Genomic DNA, 19826 nt, shown 5'->3' with positions numbered 1-19826 from the left:
CGCTTTTTTTTTAAATGTGGACGGCCGAGCCATTGCTGACTGGACCAAATAATTGATGAGGAACGCCGCATCATTGTTTTTTTAAATATTTCCAAGTCAGAAATTTTTTCCTTTCTATTTTTTCTTCTTCCCATTTCTATCAACGCGGCTGCGAACCATAACCACCGCGTCCCTACCGTCACCGTTGTCACTGACACCTAACTCGTGGTGCCTTACCACCATGACCCTAACTCATGGTGCCTTACAATCTCGATAGCTTGGAGATGACTCTGGTTGAAGAAGAAAAAGCCGTCCCGTGGGGGCCTCTCAAAGACAGTCTCGATAGCTTGGAGATGACTCTATTTGAAGAAGAAGAGCCTAACTTAGATTGGCTGCTGGATTAGGAAGGAGTAAGGATATTGATGGTGTATGGACTTTTCTAAATATTCAACTTCTTTTCTGCACTTTTATCAATCTAAATTGCAATGTCACATCATGCATTCTTTTTTAGGATAAGTGTACTTTCAGAAAAGTGCACTTGAGTCCTAAAATTTTCAAAAAGTGCAATCAAGTCGTAAAACTTGTCAGAAAAGTGCAATTGAATCTTACATTTTTCAAAAAAGTGCAATCAAGTCTTAAAACTTGTCAGAAGTTCCAAAACTTGTCAAGTGCACCAACTTGACAAATTGGTGGAATCGAATTTAAAACTTATTAGCATTTTTCGTTTGTCAAGTTGGACGGAGTCAGTGGAAGGATTCGATTGAACTAAATTGACAAGTTTTATAATTTTATTATACTTTTTAACAATTTTAGAACTAAATTGCACTTTCATGACGGGATTTAAGATTTGATTACACTAAGATTTAATTACATTTTCATGATAACTTTGAGGACTTTTGGTATACTTATCTCTTTTTTTTAAGCCATTGTTGAGTGAACCTGTTAAATTTATGTCTCGAATTTGAGCTCGCGTTCCTATTTGGCTGATTTCGGATGAGGGGCTCTCGACAGCACAAATAGAGAAATAAAGAAGGCCACTATATATATATTTTTATTATATTAGGGGCACACTTTATTTTATTATATCTATTTCTCTTGTGAGGGTAAAATATTCATTGTCCGAGCAAGAAAGAAAGCAAGGGTTCTTTTGCTTTTATCTCCTGCATAACCGTACATGGACTCCTTCTGTTAGAGATATAGAAAAGGAGGACTCTGCCATACATATATATATATATATATATATATATATATATATATGTTGCCGAACAGAATAGGGTATTGAGCGAGCCGCACTAGCCGCGAACGCCCACGAAGCTCTCAGGGAAGGACGCCGCGCGAGAACAAAGTAAAGTACGTACGACGTTCTTGATTTTGATCGTACGAGAGTGTTTTTCTTTGGGCTTGAACACGAGATGATTTGTGCAGTCAATTTATTTTGTCCAATTAAGTTGTTTATTTGTTAACATTTTAGGTTTGGACTTAAATTTAAATATGGGAAACACTCGAGTATATGGGCGAATTGTAACTTTGATTCTCCGATTATAGTGAATTATTTATTGCTGGCTTTCCCCGTGAATATAGGTACCGATATTCGTACCGAACCACGTAAATATCTGGTGTATTTTATCGTTCCTTGTTTATTTCTCTGGTATTTTCGCATTGACTTAATTTGCAAGATCCTGTCGTTTCCGAGTTATATTTCCAACAGGACCAAATAATTGATGGGGATGATATATCATATTTCTTAATACTTTCAAGTCAGAATTTCTTTTCCTTTTATTATTTTGTTCTTCTTATTTCTTATTTCTTTCTCCTCCTCCATATCACTTGCCACGCCGATGCAAGCCATAAGCACCGCGCCATACCATCACGGTCGTCACTGACACCTAACTCGGGGTGTCTTACCACCACAACCACTTCGGCATCGCCTTTTCTCTCTCTGACCACACGACTCTCTGTATCTCTTAGATCTGAGTTGTAAACTCAGTTTCGAGCCCTTGGAACCTCATGTTTGAAGTTGTGGCGGCCTTAAATCGGAGGTCGCGGCCTTGAATCTGAGGTTAGGCACCTGAGATCTAATGAGAGAGAGAGAGAGAGGTGCTTGCAGTGTCGTCTGAGGGAAGCTTTTCATGGTGGTCTTGGTGGTGCTCGAGCATGGCTTTGGTGTGGTGATGGCCGTCTGAGTGGCGTAGCTGCGGACAATTGTTGCCGGTGGTTGCTCGAGTCCGTGGTGGTGGGTTCGGCGACGATAGTGCGTCATCTTTTTCATTTCATTTTATTTTTTTTAGAGAGAGGGGGACATGAATATCACAAAAAAGCCACCATATACAAGTTAACAGCAAGTTAACAGTAAGTTAACAGTACAGGATTCACGATATCATACTTTTTAGCAGAAGAGTTAAATCGAATTAATTTTCAAAAGTTAGGGATTAGATTGAAAAAAAAGGTTATGGACGACATTGGTAATTGAGAAACAATTTAGAGACCTGGAGAGACAGTTTCACAACTCAAAAAAACGAATGTGAGCGTGTTTAAAAAAGATTCCTTCTTCTTTTCATTGCCATTTCTCCTTTTTCGCTCTTCCATAGGATCTACTTTACTTTTTTCCAGTGTGTTTAAATCGATTTTTATTTTTTAATTTTTTGTTTAATTTAAAAGTTTTTCTGTAGTAGTTTTTACTTTTGACTTCTTTTTTTAATTTTGCGATGTCTGTACTTTGACTTATTCTAATATTAAGTACGTGAATTTTTCATAATCTACTATATTGACACCTAGATTTACCTAAACATTTTCTATAAGTTCTCAAAATTTGAATAATTTTTTAAATTCTGCAGTAAAAGTAAAGAATTACTTTTAATCTTTATTAGCTAAAAAAAATCTCACCCGAATGGTGCACACACTTCCACTTTTTTTACCAAAGCACATGAAAATTTCCAGTATATAGATATTGACACATAGTTAACATTTATTTTCATAACTCTTTGAGATTTGAATGATATTGTCAATTTTAGCGTAAAAGTAAAAAATATTTGTTGTTTATGCTTAATTGCACACAGAGAAGCTCGTTTATTTTCTTTGGTTCATTCTTTGATACCGATCTTCGCCTGAATCCTATAGTACGAGAGGTTGTAAAATATAGCGGGATCTAATAGCTTTACAACGAAACCAATCAAAATCAATGGCTAAAATTAGAGACAAATCTAGAATGCTTTTCCGGTGAGGGAAAATTTTCTCATTAATTATATTAAAGCTGAACTTCTTTATTTCAATAACTAAAATACTGTTCGAATGATTTAAAAGTTAAACCATAGTTAATGGCGAATACATTTGCTTAGAAACTTAATTTTCATCCTACAGTTTTCTCAAGGGTGTTTTCGTGATCTATCGTGGAAAATTGGACCAAAATAAATTAACTTAATAATGTTTTTAGAAATTTTACGGGGGCATTTGCCAAAAGGTACCAAATTGCCGCGTTGTAATGCTCATTATGTTTGGAGCAGTCGGTGGGGTCAATAGCCCCCAGGTCCATCCCTAGTTGAGATGGATTATAATCATGAATATGGATTCAAATGATATAATCCTGTTCATGAAGACGAAAAAGATTGAGCTTCAAGTTATACACGAAACTGAACATAGTGTACCAACCGTAGTCGCTAATTATTCTCGGTCAAGGGATATAAAACTCATATTTAACATGAATATATTGCTAATCGTATATAGTTCATCCATGTCCATTCGGTACAACTAATGATGCCTTGTCATGACTCTATAATGTGCCATTAGTTTTAAGTATACAAACAGCCTATCAAAGACTTCTTTGAATTTTGACGAGAGATCATCGCATTATCATTTACTACAATCATGTTCTAATAGTGGGAAAACCGTGAAATTGTGAATTTTTCTCCTTTTTGCTGAACATCAAAATATTGAAATTGTTCAATAGGAACACTTCCTAGGCTTCAAATCACATTTAAAACGAACGATTCCACATCAATGATAGTAACAACCCAACCACTAAGGTTTGTCCCAGTGGCCATCCTTCCTACTTGGGAAGGGCGAGATGTGAAGTTTGATTCTCCATTTTCTCAAGGGGGGTTAGGGGTGGGGACATTTAGTTTTGGATGTAGGTTTCGACTCCCACGCTCTGCAAAGAGGTAGGGCAAAAGTGTGAGAGTGATTTGAGAGTTAGAGTAAGATCAAAAAAGAAAGAAAGATAGTAACAACCCGAATATAATACCCAGTTGGTTGCTAAGGATGCGAATGACAACCATTCTGTTCCAGAAATCAATTTCTGGCAAGAAATTGATTTTTCAATTTCTGTTTCTGGACGAGTTTCTGAACAAAAAAACTCGTTTGATAACGACACAAAATTTCTATTTCTGGAATAGAAATTCGTTTGATAACTGCATAAAATTTCAATTTCCTAGAACAGAAATTCATTTGATAACATAGTCCTCAAATACCACATCACCTTACAAGAACCATGGAAAGTCCAAGAAGGAAAAGGCAACATAATGGAAATACATTACACAAGTCGAAAATACAATTTCATGGAATCTCCTGCATATAATGATCCCTTGCAATTTTATTGGCAATACTTTTCCTAAGCATGTTCATCTCGGTTCCTTCCCCGATCAATGTATCGTCCGTAACCTCATCTTGTGTAGGTTCAAACTCGTAATTTGGATCTCCATATAGGGAAAAGTTCTTATCCATCTTGTCTTGATCACGGGTGTAATTATGAATAGCACAACATGCAATTACAATACTTGCTTGCTTTCGAATTGTAAATGAAGGCATGTGTCTTAAGATGAAAAAGCGATTCGTTAATGCTCCAAATGATCTCTTAATGACATTCCTTAGTGAAGAATGCCTATAGTTGAACAATTCTCTTGCTGTTCTTGGCCGTCTTGCTCTACCCCTATAATTATTTAGATGATACCGTTCACCTTTGAAAGGAGTTAAAAATCCCGGAGTTGCTGCATAACTAGAATCTACTACGTAGTATTTGCCTATAACAAGGTATTCATTTATTGGTCATGATTTGCAATTGCATTCCAATCATAAAGAAAATTACTACTTAAAGAACAAGCAAGTACCTGGTGGTGGTCGAAGAAATTCCAAGCGAGGAGTCTCGAGTGCTGCCGAGAGCACCCGACAATCGTTGGTAGAGCCTTCCCAACCAGCATACACAAAAGTAAATTTCATATCAAATGAACAAACACACAACACATTCTGAGTGGTAATTCCTTTCCTTCCTCTAAATGGGATCTGCTTCTCCACAGGAATAGAAGCATGAATATGGGTGCCATCAATAGCGCCTACACAACCCTATCATTTTATCAAAAACTAGTATTATGCATTATTATCAACAAAATAAAACTGATGGTGTAAAGGAAGGAATGTGTGAGAATCCTGCCTTAAAGTAACGTTTATGATTAGGATCCATAAGAATCTCCTCTGGGACGACATCAAAGGAAGGGGGTACAATAACCTCTCTTGCCAGTTTGAGAACTGCTTTCAACACTATTGTAAAGTACTTGCTGATAGTTTGTCCTAAATGTTGGAATCTCTCACATAAATCTCTATTAGAGTTCTTGTGACAAATCATAGATAAGAAAATCCCAACTTGTTCATCTACCCTAATATATCGACTATCTTTCAACCAACCTTTTGCTTTCATCAATTCACAAAAGTTGAGAAAGACATGTCTCTCCATTCTAAAAGCTTCATATACTCTATCTGAATGTCCATATAGAACCTCTCTTACCCATTCGGGTCCTGATAATACGCTGTCTCTAATAGGTTCTCTTATGTGCATGGACATATCCACATCAATAGTGAACAACCAGGATATCAATTTATCAAGATCAAAATCATCAAAGTCTTGTTCAACTGATTCGACCGATGCTACTTCATCATTATAATTGCTACTTTCACCCCCCTCCATATTACCTATGCCATCACACGAAATAAAAACATAAACACATCAGATAAGGACTCCAATAACAATCAATAGTAGCCACAATAGCCACAATGTCATCATAGTTGCATCATAAGAAAAAACCAAACAATAGCCACAATGTCATTGTAGTTGCATCATAAAAAAACCAAAGTCTCAAGTACATAAGTCAATAAGTCATACAATGATGAAAGCCAAATATAAATCCATAGCATATTTCACAACAACTACTTAAAGAGATTCAAGAAGTCCACGCCTCCTTTCAGGTAGAGATATGATGAAAGCTTCTCTCCAAGTGGCATTAAGGCATGCCTGGTTCATAGCTTTGTTGTAAAGATCCTGCTCCAAGTTAGGCATGCCATTTAGGACGGCAACCACAACTCCTATGGAGTAGGGGTCTACAGGTGGTGGGGCATGTGAGGTGACGGAGCCACTTGTTGATTGACCCGTCCTTAATTTGATCATTTCTTAAATGGCTTTGCATGTGCCACTAACATCATATGTGTTGCTCTTTCTCCTCCTCTTGGAATTTGGAGTGCTATCCAACTTGTGCTTATCACGAACTGGGGTGGCAGTCATTTCAGGTGTAAAGACTCCCTCATTAATATAGTGTTCATTAAATTCCTCTGAATCACCTACCCCACCACCACCACCACCACCACCACCATTGTCTTCTCCCTCCGACATTAACAAGTCTTCTACATTTCCTACTGCATACTCCCCAGTAGCATATGTATCACCAAACACAACACACAGTTGGGGATACAAAGGAAATCCATCATTCTTGAATTTAGCCCATTCGCTATTATCCTACAATTTTCACAATAATGACATACGTCAGCAACATAATTGAAGCTTATATCCTTAATAAAAACAAACTGACCCAAATAAAGTAATACCTTGATGTGAGACTCCCATACACTTGCATCATCTACAGTAACCTTCTCTTTTACATTATCCCATCCAAATTCAGATTGTGAAATAAGCTTCTTAAAACTACCATACTGTCTCTTCAGTTTGTTTACCCTATTCTTCAACTGAATTACACTAAATTGGAGTCCTGCTTGTTTATTGAATTCAGCATGTATGTTATTCCACCCTGCTTTGTTGAAAGTACAGGTGGTGCGATTTCCTTTTTTTACCTCGTCTACCAACAAACTTACAAGCATATTGGTCAAAGGCTCGGTCCACTTTGCCATAAGAACCTCTTTGTTGGATGCCATTTAACCTTAACTGGTTGAGCATCAAATGAGCCACATCAGATAATGTACTAATTCAAGTGCAATAAACCAATAGAAACAAAGAAATTGAAAGAGAACATCCTCCTATCAGATCAAACAAGTATATATCGCGCTAGTCAAATTACCAATTCCACTAAACTTGAACGGTCCGAGTCAAACATCTTGGCTTTTCAACAAAAGTCGGATTAAAGGCATTTTCACGGAAGTCGAAGATATCTGGTTTTTTCCCTAGAAACTATAAATGATTTGGAGCATAGCATTGTTATAGAAATTTGAGAACCTTATGTAACAATACCAAGAAAACAAACCCAAGATCTTGTAACTTTTAGAAGATCCCTGAATGTTAACTTTCATTTGCCTTGCGCACCAATGTAGGAATGAATTCGAACAGCAGCTGCAAGATCATTCTTAATATAACAAGTATAACCAGCGTACCACAGATATCATGACCTCGTTGAGGAATGTGTTCGGAGCTGGCAAAACAATCCTAGCCAAGGCACAACTACTCCAGTACTGGAAGACCTTGCATTAGGCATGTGCAGGCAAAATGAAAAAAAGGTTTATTGACATTGATTATACCTCTATCCACCCTCATCCAGTAATCAAGAATCTCACGAGATGACTCCTCTATACTCTAAAAATGCTCGAAAAAGAAATTGAAGGAAAACCTTTTTACAAAGGCACACATTTTTGGTAAAAAAACCATACAGAAACTACTTCACTTGACCACAGTCTGAAACTGCATATGCACGAAACATTCATCCACGACATAGAATTACAAGAAATGACGACGAAGTAGACCATGTCACACAAATATACACACAACACGAGAGAGAATCAAGACCATCAGGGAGCAAAGTCAGTCTATCAAGGACAGTTAACGGTCACTTATCACGCAAAATGGCACGACTCGAAGCAAAAATGAACTCGAACGAAAATGGAAACGAGTGGGATTGAGAACGGATATATACTTGCACTTGAATTGGTACATTATCTGATTTGTCAAGGAATGAGGAAAGCAGCGCACCTGGAGCGAGACAGAGAGTAGACAAGGCGATGAGAGGCGGAGCAACGGCGACAGAGCAACGGTGGCGATGAGAGGTGGAACAACGGCGGCGACCAGAGGCAGAGCAACAGCGACGGTGAGTGTGGCGACGAGAGGCGGAGCAAGAGCTGCAGCAAGCACGGCGACGAGAGGCGAAGCAAGAGCGGCGGTGAGCACGGCGACCAGAGGCGGAGCAACGACGACGACCAAAGGCAGAGCAACAGCGACGAGAGGCACAGCAAGAGCGGCGGCGAGCGTGGCGACGAGAGGTGGAGCAAGAGCGACGGCGAGTGCGGCGACCAGAAGCTGAGCAACGGCGGCGACCAGAGGCAGAGCAACAGCGGCGGCAAGCGCGGCGACGAGAGGCGGAGCAAGAGTGGCGGCGAGCACTGCGACAAGTGGCGAAGCAAGAGCGGCGGCGAGCGCGGCAACAAGAGGCGGAGCAACGGCGGCGACCAGAGGCAGAGCAACAGCGGCGGTGAGCCCGATGACGAGAGGCGGAGCAAGAGCGGCGGCGAGCGCGGCGACGGGAGGCGGAGCAACGGCGGCGACAAGAGGCAGAGTAAGAGCGGCGGCGACGAGAGGCGGAGCAAGAGCGGCGGCGAGCGCGGCGACGAGAGGTGGAGCAACGGCGGCGACAAGAGGTAGAGCAAGAGCGGTGGCGACGAGAGGCGGAGCAAGAGCGGCGGCGAGCATGGCGACGAGAGGCGGAGCAACGGCGGCGACAAGAGGCAGAGCAAGAGCAGCGACGACAAGAGGCGTAGCAAGAGCGGCGGCGAGGAAACCAGCGCGCTTGAGGTCCCGGGGGAGCTCCATCTTCGTCTCTTCCCAGGCCTCCTCCTCCTTCACTTGCGTTCCTGCTGGGGTGAGGAAGACGGCGTCGACAGTGAGGAGGACGGCATCGACGGCAAGGAGGACGGCGTTGACGGCGGTGACTGCCAAGAATGTCGCAAGATTCATCAGGCGGGACATTGAGGAGGATGGCGTGGCGGCGAGGAGGACGGCCTAGGGTTTTTGTGGTCTCTCTGTTGAAGAGGAGGATATTTCCTTCGTTCAGATCAGATCTGTCTTTGGTGGACTTTGGTGGACTTTCGTTCAAAGCAGAGCTGGTCTTAAGGCTGAAGAAGAGATAGAAATTGTTTCTATTTCTAAAACAGAAATAGGAGAAGCAAAAAATGTTAACTTCTGATTTCTTTTTCAAATCTATTTCTGGAACAAAAATTTGTTCCAAAAATAGAAATTAAAATTGTGTTACCAAACGGATTTCTGTTCCAAACCTATTTCTAGAACAGAAATAGAGAAAGAGAATGGTTATCATTCGCAGCCTAATTATTCTCTATCAAGAAAACATGGTCAACGGTCAGAAAACGGGCTCTAGGGTATAATGTAGTACTGGTGGTAAGTGCAATTGGCAAATCCTAGTTTCTATTTTTTTTATAATTTTTTTTCGGTTTCAGAGCCAATATGGTAATATGTTGTAAATTTGTTGCGGGAGAATCCGACTTAACTCCATCAACAAATTCACCACCATTGATGTTCATTCAAGCAAAGGTGGAGTTCGGTCATAACATGCTTTGGTGGATCATCGATGAAGAGACTTTCGACCGAGTTACCGATTAAAGTTATTGGTACACCAATAATACTTGCCGAATTCAAAGTTAATCAACAACATATCAATGGGAGGTTGTTCCATGTAATTTCTTATGACATTTGCTGATATATTGAGGTGATTATCCTCTGGTCAAAGATGGGGCACGAATTTTGGAAGATGAACCGCATGGCTGAAGAGTCAAGATTTCAAGTCTCCATGTCTTTATTGCACTTCATAGTTCCTATGCGTCATTAATGCATTTCTAAGCTCCTAGGTCTTAATTGTTATGTAAGTTTCAAGAGTCAAAGTCCTTAGTAACTAGGTATTTAAATGTTTTCTCGTTCCCATGTCTTTTAATGTTTGGTTATTCCTTATGTGTGTTTGTTCTTCTATAAAAAGAGGCGAATTTTCCATTGTAATGCATACTAGACTTGTTGAATGAAATACATGAGATTTTCCTCGGCACGAGCGAATTTCTTTAGAGTGGATAACTACTATTCTGGTTTCTTTATCCTTGGAGAATGGATTACTCATTGGTGGTGAGCTAGGAAATACTTTATCTTCGGCTGGTGATTTTCCTTTAGGTCCCGGTGGTGAGCTTATCCTATCCCAAAGTCCTTTAATCTTGACAGGTGGCTTATCCTTTAAGCCTTGGTGGTGAACTTCATCGATCCCAATCTTTATCTTCAGTTGGTGGCCCGTCCCTTATACCTTGGTTGTGATCGAATCTATCTTTCGATTCTATTTTACCCAGTGACATACATCCCGCAAACACACATCCATCCATCCACATAACCCATAAAACCCCATTTTCGGAATCACTCACCCATGCACTCATCAAGTTGGTATCAGAGCTTAAGGTTGAACTCGTTGAGGGATTTCTTCTATTCAACTCATACTCATCATGGATGAACCTGTTCCGAGAGGATTGACTTTGGAACAAGTGCACAAGGAAAGGCGAGACCGTGCAATTTAGAATCTCCATCAACAAAATGGAGAGAGTCCTTATTCTTCTTAAAGATCCGGTGAGGCAAGGACAACCAGCAAGACATCTTAATGATCGACATCGACACAACGATTCAGATTTTCGTCGAAGTTCTAGTGATGAATCCGATTCTATTGGAGGTAACTCCAGTGATTCACAATATCGAGTCCAGAGAAGAAGAGTGAGGCATAAAGAGAATGATCGTGAAATAAAAGCGGAGGCGCCTGAATTTGAGGGTAGTCTCAATCCTGATGACTTTGTCGATTGGGTGAATGCGATCGAGGGGTTTTTGACTTCAAGTCCTACTCAGACGTGAATAGATGTAAGATTGTTGTCCTCAAACTGACTAAATATGCTTCTTTATGGTGGGAGAATCTAAAGCATTAGCGACTTAGAGAAGGAAAATGCCGAATCAAGTCTTGGGATAAACTCAAGAAATTGATGAAGAAGAGGTTCTTGCCTGACAACTATAAGCAAGATTTGTTCCTCAAGCTGAATTTCCTAAAACAACAAGGGATGAACATTGAAGAATACATCAGAGTTTGAACAATTCAACATGAGGTGCGAAGTTTTAGAAGTTCTAGAGCAAACCATCGCTCGATTCCTTGGTGGGATGAATTGGGAAATTGTTGATTTGGTTGAACTTCAACCTTTTTGGTCCTTTGAAGACGTCTATAAGTTGTCGATGAAGGTCAAAAAGCAAATAAAGAGTAGCAAGAGGTTTTCTTCCAGAACCTCAACAAAAGGAACATCCTACTTTAAGGGTGCTTCCTCGAGTAAGGTCGAGAGTATGTTGACAAAAGACAAGGGCAAAGAAAAGTTTGTGGATTCTTCCAAAAAAAAAATCCACAAGAAAACTGTCGGAGAAGCTTTAAGTGCCATGGATATGGGCATTTGCAAGCTAATTGTCCCAATCAGAGAGTTATGACTCTTCAAGAAATCGAGAAGATCGATTTAGACTTCAAGAGGCCGAGAAAGATTCTGATCAAATGTATCCAAATCGGAAGAACAAGAGGAGTCTAAAGAAAAGGCTGATGATGTTGAGTTGCTGGTGATCCGGAGAGCATTACACTATGTAATTTCTCTAGAGGAGAATGCACAAAGAGAGAACATATTTCACACTCGTTGTACAATTAACGAAAAGGTGTGTACAATGATTATTAATGACGGGAGTTGCACCAATGTCACATCAATAACCTTGATAGACAAGCTGAGGGGGAAGAACAGCAGAAGTGCCAAAAGTTGTGTACGGAGCTCACTTTGGTGCCAAAAGTTTCAAACGGATCACTTAAGTGCCAAAAGTTTACGCCGGCAATCACTTAAGTGCCAACGGCGAGAAATTCCGACCAAATTTAATACGTGGCTTTCATATTTAAATTTTAATGACACGTGGCATTTTCCACGTGTATAATTCAATTTTTTAAATATATTTTTATGATTTGTTTTTTCTTTCTTTTCTTTTTTCTTTTCTTTCTTCTTCTTCTTCTTCTGCCATGGCCGGTGGCCGGAGGCCAGCCACCGGCCAGGGCCGGCCTCGTCGAGCGTCGCCTTCCACCGAGCGAGGCCCGGCGAGGCAGTCGTGGCCTCGGCGAGGGCCGGCCTCGCCGGATCTGGCGAGGTGAGCCCTCGCCAAGGCCACGCCGGCCTCGCCGAGGCGTCGCCTTCCTCCGGGCGAGGCCCGGCGAGGCCGCCGTGGCCTCGCCGAGGCGTCGTCTTCCTCCGGCGAGGCCACCGTGGCCTCGGCGAGGGCCGGCCTCGCCGTATCCGGCGAGGCGAGCCCTCGCCAAGGCCACGGCGGCCTCGCCGAGGCGTCGCCTTCCTTCGGCCGAGGCTCGGCGAGGCCGCCGTGGCCTCGGCGAGGGCCGGTCTCGTCGGATCTGGCAAGGCGAGCCCTCGCCAAGGCCACGACGGCCTCGACGAGGCGTCGCCTTCCTCCGGGCGAGGCCCGGTGAGGCCGGCCCTCGCCGAGGCCACAGAGGCCTCGCCAACCCTCGCCCGGAGGAAGGCGACGCCTTGGCCGGTGGCTGGCCTCCGACCACCGGCCATGGTAGAAGAAAGAAAAGAAAAAAAAGAAAAGAAAGGAAAAAAGAAAGAAAAGGAAAAAAAAAGAAAAGAAATGCCACATCAGCCTCCGGCGAGCCACATCAGCTTGAGAAATTAATAAAAAAATACCACGTCGGATTTCCGGCGATGTGGCACTTAAGTGATCGTTTTTCACAACTTTTGGCACTTAAGTGATCCGTTTGAGACTTTTGGCACCAAAGTGAGCTCCGTACACAACTTTTGGCACTTCTGCTGTTCTTCCCCCGACAAGCTGAAGCTACCAACGTCTAAGCATCCTGAACCATACAAGCTTCAATGGCTCAGTAAAGGAAGCGATCTTAAGGTAACTAAACAAGTCTTGATTTTGTTTTCAATAGGAAAGAATTATCAATATTAGATTCTATGTGATGTTATTCCTATGGATGCATGACACTTGTTATTGGGTAGACCTTGGCAATATGATAGGAAGACTCTTCATGATGGGCGTAAAAATACATATTCATTTAACAAGGAACAAAAATACATTACTCTTGTGCCCTTGAATCCAGTCATGAAACACAAAAATCAACATGGGGAGGGAAACACTAGTAAGAAAAGCCTATTCTTGAGTAAAACATGGGTTGAGAGAGCCATTAGCAAGCAAAATAATGTATTTGCTTTGTTTATGGTTGAGAAAAAGAGTGAGACGAAGAGACCCATATAACCAAAGATGCATTCCATGTTGAAAGAATTTGCAAATGTGTTTTTAGAGGAATTGCCACTTAGATTACCTCCCATAAGAGGTATTGAATAGCACATTGATTTGATTCCTGGTGCTTCTCTATCGAACAAAGCAACTTATCGATGCAACCCGGAAGAAACAAAAGAGTTGCAAAGACAAGCCAATAAACTTATCGACAAAGGGTATGTCCGAGAAAGCATGAGCCTATGTTCCGTTCCAACTTTACTTGTGCCCAAAAATGATGGTTCGTTCAGAATTTGTGTCGATAGCCAAGCCATCAACAATATCACAATTAAATATAGGTACTCCACACCTATGCTTGATGTATGCTTTAATGAATTATATGGTTCCACTGTGTTTTCCAAGATAAATTTGTGGAGTGGTTATCATCAAATCCGGATGAGAGGAGATGAGTGAAAACGACTTTCAAAACAAAAGGACGTCTCTATGAGTGGCTGGTCATGCCATTCGGATTTTTTAATGCTCCGAGTACCTTCAAGAGACTTATGAACGAGGTTTTTCATTCTTATATTGGTCGATTTGTTGATGTCTATTTCTACGATATTCTTGTTTATAGCAGGAGCGAAGAGGAACATATATCTCATTTGAAGGAGGTCTTCGGCGTCTTGAGAGAACAGAAACTCTATGCTAAAATGGAGAAATGCCAATTTTTCTTTACAAGTATCGTATTCCTTGGGTATGTTGTTTCAAAAGATGGGATCTCCGTCGATCAATCCAAAATGGAATCAATGAAAACATGGCTGGTTCCAAAGTCCATTTATGATGTGAGAAGTTTTCATGGACTTGTTTCATTCTATCGGCAATTTGTGAAGAATTTCAATACCATCATGGCTTGTATCGATAGTTCTTTTGGATGGACAAAGGTTGCTCATAACGCTTTTGAAGAAATCAAATAGAAACTTTGTGAGTTCCCTATTCTTTCCCTTTCTGATTTCGATAAAGTATTTGAAGTTGAGTGCGATGCAAGTGGGAGTTGGCATTAAGGTTGTTCTTGTCCAAGGGCAAAAGCCTTTGGCGTATTTCAGTGAGAAGCTGACGAACTTGAAGAAGAATTATTCAACTTATGATAAGGAGTTCTATGCCATTGTAAGAGCTCTTGATCACTGGAGTCATTACTTGAGACCAAAATAGTTTGTCCTACATTCTAATCATGAGACTCAAGTTTATTAGTGGCCAACGCAAACTGAATTCGAGACATGCCAAATGGCTAAAATTTCTTGAATTCTTTTCTTTTGTCTCAAAATAAAAACTTGGCCACACTAATGTTGTGGTGGATGCTTTATTGAGAAGATATTTTATGCTTGCTATTTTGGATTCTAGGATCCTTGGTTTTCAATCAATGAAGGATCTATATTCTAAAGACCTGGATTTCTCTTCCATCATCCACGACTATAAAAACGAAGTTCAGGGCACTTACTCTATCCAAGATGGATTTATTTTCAAAGGAAATCGAATATGTGTGCTAAAGAGTTTTTTTAGAGAATTATTGATTCGTGAGGCATATGGTGGAGGATTGGCTGGTCAATTTGGCGTTAACAAAACTCTTGAGGTTCTTCAAGAGCATTTTATTGGCTAAAGATGAATGAAGATATGCATGCTATCATCTCGAGGTGTGCAACTTGTCAAAGAGCCAAAAATCATTTCCATCAAGGGCTATACACTCCACTTCCGGTTCCATTACAGCCATGGGAAGATGTGAGTGTGGACTTTATTGTTCCTCTTCTGGGGACTCAAAGGAAAAAAGATGCCATTATGATGGTCGTTGATCAGTTTTGTAAAATGGTTCATTTCGTTCCATGTCACAAAACGGATGATGCATCTCATGTGACCGAATTATATTTTAAAGAGATCATTCGCCTTCAAGGAGTACCAAAGACCATCATGTCAGATTGTGATTCTAAGTTCTTGAGCTATTTTTGGAAGATACTATGGAGAATGTATGATACGCCGCTCTTATTCAGCACCACTTGTCTTCCTCAAACCGATGGCCAAACAGAGGTACTCAATCGCACTCTCACTACTCTTTTTTGAGGGATAGTTAGTAAAACTTTGAAAGATTAGGATTTGAAACTTGCACATGCTGAGTTTGCTTATAATCGATCACTGAGTTACACCACTAGTCGATCACCTTTTGAAGTTGTGTATAGGATTAATCCTCTCACACCGATCAACTTGATTCCAATTCCCTCCAACTCGTAAGTGAACTTTGATGGCAAAGAAAAAGCTGAATCGATGAAAAAGCTTCATGAGCAGATTTGATCCCAAATCGATAAGGCTAATGAGTCTTACAAAAAGAAAGCTAATCAGCATCAGAAAATGGCTCATTTTCAACCAAGTGATCTTGTGTGGTTGTATTTGAGGAAAGAAAGATTTCCATTTCGTCGAAAGTACAAACTCATGCTTAGAACCGATGGTTCATTTAAAGTTCTAAAATGAATCGGTGAGAACGCATACAAAATTGATCTTCTTGGAGAGGTCGGCGTTTCGACAACTTTCAACGCGGTTATCTTTATTTGGAAGATGAAGACTTCCTAGATTTGAGGACAAATCTCAAACAACCCGAGGAGAATGATGCGGGAGCATCCGACTTAACTCTATCAACAAATTCAGCACCATGGATGTCCATTCAAGCAAAGGTGGAGTTCGGTCATAACATGCTTCAGTGGATCATCGATGAAGAGACTTTCGACCGAGTTACCAATTAAAGTTATTCGTACACCAATAATACTTGCCGAATTTAGAGTTAATCAACAACATATCAATTGGGTGGTTCTTCTAAGCAATTTCATATGACATTTGCTAATTTATTGAGGTGGTTGTCTTCTGGTCAAAGATGGAGCACGAATTTTGGAAGATGACTTGAATGGCTGAAGAGTCAAGATTTCAAGCCTCCATGGCTTTATTGCATTTCATAGTTCCTATGCGTCATCAATTCATTTCTAAGTTCCTAGGTGTTAATTGTTATGTAAGTTTCAAGAGTCAAAGTCCTTAGTTTCTAGGTATTTAAATGCTTTCTAGTTCCCATGTCTTTTAATGTTTGATTATTTCCTATGTGTGTTAGTTCCTCTATAAAAAGAGGCGAATTCTCTGTTGTAATGCAGACTAGATTTGTTGAATGAAATACATGAGATTTTCCTCTACGTGAGCGAATTTCTTTGGAGAGTGGATAAATCATATTCTGGTTTCTTTATCCTTTGAGAGTGGATTACTCATCGGTGGTGTTGACACCAAAATAAGAATCGGCATAAGTGCCGAATCGGCTTTAATGCCGAATATGGCGTATAATGGAAATCAGCCATCTGCCGAAACACATCTAGACCAAATTCGGAAACATGTTGAGAAGCAAATGTGAATGGTATCGTGTCCCGAATTCGGTAGTTGATGAAAATAGGTATATTTACCGAAATATGGAGAGTTATAGTTCGGGACATTGGAATATTTATACCTCAGGACAATGACCCTTTCCCGAAATTCAGGAGGTTCACACTTCGGGAATGCACTGAAGAATCACAGTCCAATCACGTAAATCACGACAGCAAGAAGTTACGAGCAGAAGTGGGGATAGTGAGCACGAGCATATTATGGGAAGTTACTTGTCCAAATTTGAAATCATCTTAGCGGTTGAGATCAAGTTTTGGCGAACAATAAAATTGGAAAAAACGTGGTTAGAAAGGCAGTTATTGGAAGCGCCAAAATATTCAAAGTTTGAAAACATGGAAGTAACCGACGAGCAGTTGCAGGATAGGGGGAGATACAAATACTTAGAGGAAACAAAGAAAAGGGGACACGACCAAGAACAATGCAAGAACATTCAAGCTTATCTGCACTTTAGTTTCCTATGCACCTTTACTTCCTGTATTTACAGCTTCCTGTAGCTTTAGTTAACTTTCAAGTCCTTTACAGCTTTCATAGGAGTATTGTAACGTAGCTTGAAACTTTGTTGATCTCATACCCATTTCCAGTCCATTCGGTTTCTATCCATTCCATACAATCCTGTGTCACGCTTTATTTTTCACCACAACTCTCCTAGTAATCAAGCCACAGAACCTACCTTAATAAAAACCGAAAATCGAAGTTTCGGTGAAGGATATTCGTCATCGTAAAACTAGCGAACATCTTTTTGGCACGCCCAGTGGGACATGCGTGGTAAGATTTGTAGAAATGGTGAGAACTAGGCAATCTGAAGGAATACCGGTCGGTAAGGTCAACAATCCCGTTGATGAAGCACGTTCTGAACACTCTGTGGCTAATCAAGTAGAGGAGAATGCCGACATTCCTCGGCAATTAACTGAAGAACAAGCCTGTGCGTTGGCACCAGATAACACCTTGGTAGCCACGATGAAAAGGATGTTTGAGGAACAGTAGAACGACCTTACCAATCATATAGTGCGACATGTGACTGATGTGATAAAGCCCATGGTGATCAATGCTATAAATGAGGTAATATCGTGTCCCAGTTCATCTTCTCAAGTTTCACCATTTTATGCAAATCCTTTTGGGACAACATCGTTCCCACCAACATCGGGACCTCCTCATGTGGGGTATAACGGTAATGGGGGATCAAATTCTCAACCTCCTGTTAGGATTATACCAAGGCTAGAGAATCCTACCCCTATAAACCTTGTGAATGGTGTGAGTGCTTATAATTTCCCTCAAAATGCCCTAAATGATGTTAATTTGGTTAATCCCATGATCACAAATGCACCACCAGTGATGAATGTACCTCCACTAGTAAATATGCCTAATGTTGACCATATCAGACCACTTAGGCCTCAACCATATCCTCATGTGATAGGCCACCACCTCCTGTTAATTTTAACATGGAGCAGCAAGGGGTAAATCGACCTCAACAGTTTGATCCTAGGGGTCAAGATCCTTGGTTAGGCCAGCAGAATTTAAGACCATGGAACCCAGATAGAGTTGCAGAATTGGTAATGCAACAATTGGGAGCAGAGAGAGGATTACCAAGATCAGTATATAGGAAGCCACATCCCGATTGGGTTGATAATATACCATATCCAAGGGGTTTCAAGATACCAGATTTTGTTGTATTTACCGGAGAGAAGGATTAGTCAACTGTGGAGCATGTGGGTCGATTCTTGGCACAATGTGGAGAAGCTGGAACTAATGAGTATTTAAGGCTAAGGTTATTCCCATTGTCTTTGTCCAAAACAGCATTCACTTGGTATACAAATTTGCCTGCGAATTCTATTCAAACATGGGCCGAGATGGAAATGCAGTTTCATTCTCAGTTTTACCGAACGGTACCAGAGGTAACGGTAGCCGATTTGGCCAGGATGTATCAATATAACACCGAGACCGTAGATCAGTTTATTGCCCGTTTCAAGAAATCCAGAAACCAATGTTTAACATCACTCACTGAGAAGGAATTCACAGATTTGGCTTTTAACGGCTTGAGGTTTAACCTTAAGGAAAGATTTGAAGGACAAGCCTTTGATGATCTTTTTCAGTTAAATGCCCGGGTTTCTAAGTATGAACACTTGTTGAAGGAGAAAGATAAGAAGCCAAATAAGGACAATCGACAGGCGGTTGCATTTGCTGAAAGTACCGAACATGGTGGGATAGCTAAAGAGGAGAATGAGATAGCCGTAGCAACTATGGTACTTGAAAAATCGTATGTGTGCCCAGCACTTAAACTGGCCAGGGTAAGGGATGTATCCAAGTTCAAGGCTAAGGAGACCAATAATTATTCCTTTGATATTTATAAGTTAGATGAGATATTTGACCTGTTGTTGAAAGATGGAATGATCAAATTATCTGAAGGACAAGTAATCCCATCAAAGGAGGAAATAGCAGATAAGAGATATTGCAAATGGCATCACTCTACAACTCATGATACGGTAAATTGCATTGTGTTTAGAAAAACAATCCAGGAGGCAATTCGCCAAGGCAAGATTAAATTTGCCGAAGACAAAGGCAAGGCCCTAATGGAAGTAGACACAGACCCTTTCCCGAACATGATCAACATGGTTAATATACGAGAGACAACAGACGATGACAACAAACAACTTTGCACTCGTTGTCACCAGGAGCTGACTCGGCAAGATCGGGAGTTTCCCAGGTTCCAATTCATAAGGGGAACGAGAGGGAGATACTGATCGAGATCATTTGTTCGTAGGGTAAGCGGACCACGGGTAAGATCTGAGATTGTAGCTACCGAAAATTCTTCAGTACAAACAAGAGAGGAGGCAATTTACCCAAGGCAGACAGCACAGGT

General features: G+C 40.9%; 1 protein-coding gene and 1 pseudogene across 1 annotated transcript; both read right to left on the bottom strand.

Moving 5' to 3' along the window:
* Positions 1-6119: 6119 nt before the first annotated feature.
* On the bottom strand, positions 6120-7215 carry LOC115663966 (uncharacterized; annotated as a pseudogene).
* Positions 7216-7900: 685 nt separating this feature from the next.
* Positions 7901-9199, bottom strand: LOC130138709 (uncharacterized). The gene is made up of 2 exons (XM_056313596.1): positions 8210-9199; positions 7901-7921 (listed from the first exon to the last, which is right to left on the bottom strand). Exons 1-2 carry the CDS (start codon positions 9197-9199, stop codon positions 7901-7903), a joined length of 1011 nt encoding a protein of 336 aa, XP_056169571.1.
* Between the last annotated feature and the right edge of the window lie 10627 nt (positions 9200-19826).

The sequence above is a fragment of the Syzygium oleosum genome, unplaced genomic scaffold (assembly GCF_021117445.2).
Source record: "Syzygium oleosum isolate NSW1041296 unplaced genomic scaffold, Sole_v2.1 Sole_v2.08, whole genome shotgun sequence".
In the NCBI taxonomy this organism is placed as follows: Eukaryota; Viridiplantae; Streptophyta; class Magnoliopsida; order Myrtales; family Myrtaceae; genus Syzygium; species Syzygium oleosum.
This window is presented reverse-complemented; position numbering and strand designations above follow the sequence as displayed.